Source organism: Henckelia pumila, chromosome 2, assembly GCF_033568475.1.
Source record: "Henckelia pumila isolate YLH828 chromosome 2, ASM3356847v2, whole genome shotgun sequence".
Lineage (NCBI taxonomy): Eukaryota > Viridiplantae > Streptophyta > Magnoliopsida > Lamiales > Gesneriaceae > Henckelia > Henckelia pumila.
Genome location: NC_133121.1, coordinates 140,906,750 through 140,914,772, shown reverse-complemented (window position 1 = coordinate 140,914,772; position 8,023 = coordinate 140,906,750). Strand labels below are relative to the sequence as shown.

Here is an 8,023-nt window from a genome sequence, read left to right as displayed (position 1 = left end):
ATCGATGTATTTTGGAAAGAGTTTTTTCAAATAAAGTAGAGGGATAATTTTGTAATTTTATGTGTAGTGTGTAACTCAACTTGTACATGTAACATATCTCAATAAAAATCGGGTACTCAATAAACTTTTAGCTTATAGGTGAGAGATATAAATTCTAATCCTCAACGTTGAAAAACAATCTTCGATGTAAAAACAAAACTCTTATCTTATGATGATGATCATCATCATCAACATAGTAGAGACTCTTTAATTAATTTTTTTAATTAATTGATGAAATTACGGTTATATATATCCTAATTAAGTTCAACAAACCAAAATTATGCGCAATTAGTCATTAGACATCCTTTGTTTTTTAGCTATGAGATATTTTCTTATTTACCAATATCACTTTCTTTGTACCATTTGATGTTCTTTTAAATCGAAAAATGTCACCCACTTTTGTAAAATTGACGTATTTATTGTATTGTGGTGACTGTTTATTTACAAAAACTTACATTATTTGATTTTTTAAAATAAAAACAATTATCATTTTTTTCGTTAAAAACATTTGTACAAGCATAGTAATAGTGTGTGTATGTATGTATATAAAAGTGGGATCCCTGAGAATTTCCACCAAATTAGCTATTTAAGCAGTGAGATTTAGGCAAAATTAGGTTATATTAATTAATCGTTGTCATGGGAGCAAGCTGCAAGTTGGTGTCGTGACACAAATCATTTTAAACATATTAATATTTACAGTTAGCCATCTTAATCATTATCTTCTTGTTTTTTTAATAATTCAACTAAACTTTCGTTAGCATCGCTTAATTATAACTATATATTAAATAACATAACTCGTATCATGTGAGATGGACCTAATGATTGAAATATGACAATTTGAATTTATTAGGCAGCTTAAATATACAAATTTATTTGATATGAGAATAACAGGTTTTGTCTCATATTCATCCCACGGCTCTTAAAATAATTAATTATTAACAAGTCCACCCTTAATATACGGACGAGTTTAACATAATTAATTTTAAATGGTTATCAAATTTCTCCTTTGCATTTTTTAATATAACCAGGTCGAATAAAAATGGAGACTTTCAATTAAATATTAAAAGAGACATTATGTTCAGAAAGAGTACTCTCACTATCTCACAAATCTCCCTCTTATTTGTTATTTTTTTCATCAATGGACTTTCGACATATTTTTTTAATTGAGAGAGATGTTTGTTACAATTAGATTTTCGAATGAGGCGTGAAATAAGTACAAACACATGGATCAATAATATTTTTAAAATTTTAATTTAATAAATACAATATGGATACATGACCAAAATCTTGTTTTAGTTAGTAGTGGCGGAACCAAAAAATTTATTATTAAAGGTAATGTTATAGTTTACAATTTCAAATATTAGTGAAGAAATGCATTAAATGTGACAATTGGGAAAGAATTTGCTAACTAAAAAATTTTGTTGTGCGCTGCTAAATTAATTGAAGAAATGAGACATGACATCTCATCTGCAACATGTGCAAGCTAACTTCAATAGCCCTACCCGATCCAATTTGATTTAAAAGTCAAGTCAGGTACCCAAATCCAGTGGTGGGTTCAAAAGTTGATTAAAGAACACAAATTTAATAACAGTTTCGATTTTGGAATTTTAATATATATATCATTCTATATAATTTAAATTCTTTTATATTAAATGTATAAGGAGATCTCCCCTTTTTACAAATTTGTTTCTTTGTGTACATGATGAACTTGTATTGAATTGATCAAATGAATTGGAAAAATTACAACTTTGACGTTGTATATTTTGTGTAGTGCCATATCAGTGTATCCAAAAAAATGACTAAAATTACTAGAGTTGAAAAATAAGAGACTAAGATTTATCTTTGACGATTGACTGCCAAAAACGCAAATGAAAACGAATATACAAGATCAAAATTATAATTTCCGAAACCGTCGAAACATGGCTTAACAACTGTTAGAAGTTGCAACAGGCCCTTTTCTCTTTCCAACCTGTCAAGACATGGCTTGACAAAATGTTGAAAGCAACATCTGGTTTGTAGGGAGGGATTGTTGCCCATTTCCGTCTTAAATTTTATCATCTATTAGAAAATAAAATCAATTTTAATTTACCCCCTGAATTTATCGAGTTTTGCTTCGTCACTTTTGCACAATATATTGAACTTGGGTTCCTTCCGTTGCTGGCCAAAGCCATTTTCCTGTGTTAATTAATGGCTAATATATTTTTCTTTATTGGGTTCTATTAAGATCAAGGACTTGATCGACCTAAATTTACTCGTAAAGCTAGCTCAATTGAGAGGAGATTGTCCAAATTTATATATAGAACTCCCAAGTACTTAATCCAGCCCATGTGAGATATATAACAACTCCCTTTCAAAAACAAAAGATTATCAAAATACATATATACGACTCCCAAAGACTTAATTCTACTCACACGAGACATTTAACAGGTTCATTCATTATTTTATTAATTTTCCTTTGTATGTGTATCAACTTGCCTTCTCAAATAGTTCTTTACCACATTACCATGTGACAATTTTGCACATTTCTATTATTTGATTGATAACAAACATTTTAAAATATGTGACTGTCATACGTAGGAACATCACTATTCATGCCCGTTTTATCTTAATTGTGTCGAAATATGAATAGGTAATTATTCGGAATAAAAAAATGCTGATTTTCAGTAATCTACATAAATTTTTTTTTTTACATCAGGATAAATGGAATATTTCCCATTTTGGAGCGAAAAATAGAATAAATAAGTCAGTGAATTTTATTTTATTTTATTTTATTTTATTTTTTTAAAAAAAGAGAGAAACTCATGTAAAATGATGGCATTAAGGGCCCTTGCCACTTGGTGTTTGGCGACCTACATTGATTAATTAGGTTTAGAATTTTGGCACAGCACAGTACTAGTAGACTAGACTTCTATTTACCTTTAAACGGTAGGCAACTTGATAAATTAGGCACATCGACTAGTGAATGCGACGACCTTAGACTCCATGAATTCATCAATATTTCCTTTTGATTTGACACTTGTAAGTGTGCTTTTACGTGATTTCGAACTCGTGTCTCTCTCGAAGGGAAATATGTTTTTGAGGATAATAAGGGATTTCAGGCTAATTTCTGTAATCATGATTTGGCAAAATTCGGAAGGAGAAAGTTCACACAAAGGTTTGTTTAGTACATCTCAAACTTAACAAAACTTGGACCAGAATATGAATACATCAGAAAACTGCACAAAAATTAAATTAAAGTTACCAAAATGAAATTGAAACTAGTATTAGATTTGATTGATAGATTATGGTTTATTTGATTTGATTGATTAAATTTTATATAAAAATGTTAAATGATTATTTTGTCCTTTTAACAATAAATAAAATAAAAATTATATTATTTATAAGGGGTAATATAGTAATTTGAATTCAATGATTTGATTGATGTGAGATAAACAATTAATGATTTGATTGATGTAAAATAAATAGTTAATATATAGATAAATAATATGATGAGAAGAACGTGAGATGAGATGAGATGAGTTATACATATATTAGGGGTGTGTTTCTTTGGCTTGATAACAATATGATAAGCTTATTTATCCAACTTCATCCATTGTTTACTTGCAAAAAAAATCAAATATCTCAAAACTCAAGGCCCGTCATTCAACCCTAATATATGGTATTAGACATCCTTAATTACACAAGAGATAACACATCATAATCCATATTTGTGGGAAAAAAATACATATAAATCCTAATCTACCCTCCTTCAATTATTTTGTTTCCCTCTCAATTTCTTTCGGTCTCTCTATTTTTTATAACTCAATTTATCAATTTTATTATTTTTGAAAAAATACATATTTTTATACCTAATAATTTTAATAAATGAAAATGTCTCCGTATGAATCAATAATAATTTAATTAGTAAAAAATAATTCAATCCAAATTATATGAATACAAAATCAAGCATAAGATTGTATATCATAAGTGGAGGGTAAAACTGTCTTTCATCATTCAATCAGTATTTCAATCCCAAAATTAATAACTCAAAATAAACATATTATTGTTTATCCATCATTATTTTAAATCCTTTAAAATTATTTTAATAATCCTAATATGATTTATCCATGTGTAATCTCATCCCACTAAGTAAATGCAGCCTAATAATATGGTAAACAGAACGATGCATTAACAAATTGATTGATTTTTACTTTACACGTGTGTGTGGCCCATTAATTCTTTGGGCTACATGAGTGCTTTCAGCCCAGTAATTATAACTACATGAAATATCTATTAATTAATTATGTATACAAATTTTGAATTTTCCCCCTTTTTCCAGTTTTACATATTTCAACACTTAAAACTCCTCATCATCAACGGTCGATCTCGTGATGGGTATCGACCACCGTCCCAGATGAGCGGTGTAGTTGATGCACCGGACTACACCTCTTCCAGTTGCCCCGTCTGGAAAATCGACGACACTGATGCTACCAGCATCGAGATGAAACGATCCCAACCATTCCTTTGTCAGGTTCAAGCAATGGCCCATCATTGAAATGTGCAGTGCTGGATGGGCAACAGCGACAACAATATTATCAGACTCGGATCCTTTGTCAAGTTCATTCAACAAGAATTTCCAAGCCTTCCCAGACTGTTCCCACAATGCTGTCGTAGTTTCTTCGTCTAATCCGTTTAACCAACCGGAGTGAAGGGGTTGAAATCTTGTCGAATCCTAAGTAAAACATAGGCAATTTAAAGGCTTTAAAACATAGGCAGGTAACATGTTCTAAGCATGAAAAAGATCAAGCCCGGACGAAACAAAAAGGTGCAAGAACACATCTGCATATTTTTTAAATGCTTAGAAATTAAAAAATATATATTCCAAGTTCCAACATAGATTTGATTTTATCAAGATTATAATTTATTGTGATTTAGTTAGAAGTAATTACCCCACAAAAGGTAATACAATTAGGGTAAGTCGCACTAAATTTATGCAATGTATTATACAGTATGTAACGTCCCACAAAAAAATGTTTCTTACTCTCTTTTTCGACTGCTCAAGGATGCTTCCTATGTCAAGGTCAAGTATTTGCTTCATTTCCACATATCGTGGCACACAATCGGCGCCTAAGCAGTCAGCAGCTTCTTGAATCTAAATAAGAGCGATTTAATTAACCCAACACTCTATATAAGGTACTCGATCAACTGATTTCAAATGTGAAAAGGCTCACTCGGCAGATTGAATTTGCTGTTTCTACAGATGCTACGGAACTGCTGCTCACTATACTGTTTACTTTGATATCGAGAAGTAACTCAGCAGTTTTCTGTGCCTGTTTTATATTTGAAACAAAACAGGTGTTACAAAAGTTTCAATAGCTAGTGGATGGCATTCAATTAGTAAAAGAGCCAGTACCTGTATCATTCCGAGCATGTTCATTGGCCCATTTCCAGAGAAAGAACTACCTTCCTACAAATGCAAGCACGCTAACTACATTATTAGGAATTATTCCGAGTATGTATGTAAATATGATCAACATGTCATGATATTATTCTAGCAGGTGATTAGAAATCCTCATTCCAAACGTGAAATTGTCACCCTTTATATTAGTACCCTGAATGATCTTGTATAATGTTTTGAATTAACTGACTATAATTCTGCATTATTGCAATACAAATCATCTACAAGTCGATTTCTTCAAAGGTTAATAAAGTTCTCATACCTCGGCCTCACTCAGTGGCAAACCGTGGGAGACAAGTATGACTCGCGTACTGGTTTTCCTTCCTCCAGAGCTCCCGCCAGCAATTGGTGAACTTGGGGTCTGCATCATTACATTTAAATCACAGCATCAACCTCAAAGAAACCTACAAAAAACAGGCATTATCGGCTAGACATTGATGGAGAAAGGAGAATGAAGTTTTTGAGAAATGCCATAAATTATCTTCCTTTGTTTCATTCATCTTTTGCTTGTCTAAGGTTATTGTTAATATGCAATGAGAACAAAAGCTCAGAGATCTTGTTGACCCTTTTGGAATCATTGACCAAACAAAACTAGCTCTTACACAGTGAAATATTATCTAAGCCAAAAATTAAATATCTTGAAGAACATATTCCTGAATTTATGGAATGTTGCACAAGTATAAAAAAGGCTATACTAAAAAGGTCATTCTTTTTGGACCGTTATTCACTGATTTGGCAGTATCATTCAAAATGAAAACCTTTTTTTTTTCAGCTAGAAAAAGATTTCAAGAAAATCCCAAAATGCCTTTCTGATATATACCTGATTCAAACGATTAAGGCATATACTTGGAGACCCGCCTTCTGGTTTTGGCGTGAAGTCCAGCACGCTCACGCCACAATTGCTCTGAAGTAGAACCCTGAAGTATTCTGTGCCTAGTCCTAGATATTGGCAATAAAAAAGGAAATGATGATACCGCAACGAATAATAATCAACGTTCACATTCGGTTCAAAACAAAGCTATAGGGTACCAATTGCGGTGGCAACAAGAGCCTGGTTAACAGCATTATGAGCAACAACTAGAATCGATCTGCTTTTGTGGGTAAGGATTTTCGTCCAACAGCTTCTAGCTCTCGCCCACAATTCCCTCACTGGATAATGATCATCGATATTGAAATTCGGTGCATCTATTTGCCACTGTCGATATGCTGCACCATACCTCGCCTTTCCTTCATTTTTCAGGAGGCCCTATATAAGTAGCAAACTGAATCACTCTTACAAGTCTGTTTAGTTTACTAATAAACAGATTATCTTAAGTGACATTTAAAGCATACCAGTAAAAAGGAAACTTATAGCAAAGACACTCGTCAAATCCATTATCTACAACAGTACTAACTTGGAATGAGTAAAGATCAATTTCCCTCAAGTCGGATTCGGTTATGATCTCCTCCTTTCGAGATCCCCATATTATCTCCGCGGTTCTCTTTGATCTAATCAGAGGACTGCAATGTTTAGCGCGATAAGGATAATGAGTATATGTATGTTGAAGGCTTGAAACAGAACACAAGGAGTGTTATCTGATTTCGGCTAATAGAAAATAAACCCAATTCACAATTTAGTTCAAGAAATACAATGTCGTTAAGTTTGATGAGGACAGATTAAAAAAAAATAAATAAAAAATTAATGGATAAAAACCAAAAGAAATCGGAAAAAATGGAAGCATGGGAATGGAGAAGGAAGAAACCTGGAGAAGCACACATCGAAAGAATCATCAAGAAGCATTTGGCGAGAGGTTTCGGCCTGAGACTCGCCCTTGTTAGTAAGAACTGAGAAATCGGAGCTGCCCTGGATCCGACCCTCCGCATTCCAAGTGCTCTGGCCGTGCCTCACCAGAACCACCCTCTTCGCCGCCTGCACCGGCGGCAGAGCGATGCTTTCCCAGCTCGACAGAAGCTCCCTCCTCCCATCCGAACCGCCTGTTGAAACCGGAGATTTCTTGATTTCTTGAACGCTGGAAGAGGACCTGATGGCCAAGGGTTTGTTGTATGAGCCGAGGCGGCGGCGCTCGGGGAAGAATTCACCGGTTTTGTTGAGGACGGGGAGATGGGGGATCGGAGCGGTGGACAACATGGTTCAGTGCAGTGCTGTGGTGGTCATATCATATCATATCATATCCGTTTGTGTTTATTGAGATATTTTCTCTGTTTTCCGGCGCTAAACGACATTGGTGGTTGACGAATATATCGAAAATTTTCTTCTAAATTTTTAACAAATTTTCCTTCTTTTCTCTTCTTCAAAATCTCCCAAAAAAACCCACTTTTGAAATTTTCCTTACATTTCTTTTCTTTTTGCATCCAAATATCAACTCCCAAACGGTTCATTTGGTAGCTAATTTTAGCTAGGCTAGTGTCTTTTAATTTTAAAATTGTGTTATCTATGGTTTGGTTGCATTGTAAATAAACATGCCTAATATAGTCTACACGGGATTGAACTGTATTAAGATGAGTTAAATAAACTCACGGCTAACCAATGTATTATCAATCTCTCTT

At 33.2% G+C, this 8,023-nt stretch overlaps 1 protein-coding gene across 1 annotated transcript; it reads right to left on the bottom strand.

Annotated features, from left to right (window-relative positions):
* Positions 1 to 4,198: 4,198 nt before the first annotated feature.
* On the bottom strand, positions 4,199 to 7,772 carry LOC140882096 (2-carboxy-D-arabinitol-1-phosphatase). The gene is made up of 9 exons (XM_073287851.1): positions 7,219 to 7,772; positions 6,871 to 6,976; positions 6,506 to 6,722; positions 6,297 to 6,415; positions 5,739 to 5,837; positions 5,432 to 5,485; positions 5,250 to 5,348; positions 5,060 to 5,170; positions 4,199 to 4,750 (listed from the first exon to the last, which is right to left on the bottom strand). Exons 1-9 carry the CDS (start codon positions 7,602 to 7,604, stop codon positions 4,376 to 4,378), a joined length of 1,566 nt encoding a protein of 521 aa, XP_073143952.1. The 5' UTR covers positions 7,605 to 7,772; the 3' UTR covers positions 4,199 to 4,375.
* Positions 7,773 to 8,023: the final 251 nt, after the last annotated feature.

Coding starts and splice junctions, on each gene's coding strand:
- LOC140882096 (XM_073287851.1), bottom strand. CDS start 7,604: ATGTTGTCCACCGCTCCGATCCCCCATCTCCCCGTCCTCAACAAAACC. Junction 6,723..6,870: donor TTGATCTTTACTCATTCCAA/GTTAGTACTGTT, acceptor CTACTTATATAG/GGCCTCCTGAAAAATGAAGG. Junction 6,416..6,505: donor TCTTGTTGCCACCGCAATTG/GTACCCTATAGC, acceptor GCCAATATCTAG/GACTAGGCACAGAATACTTC.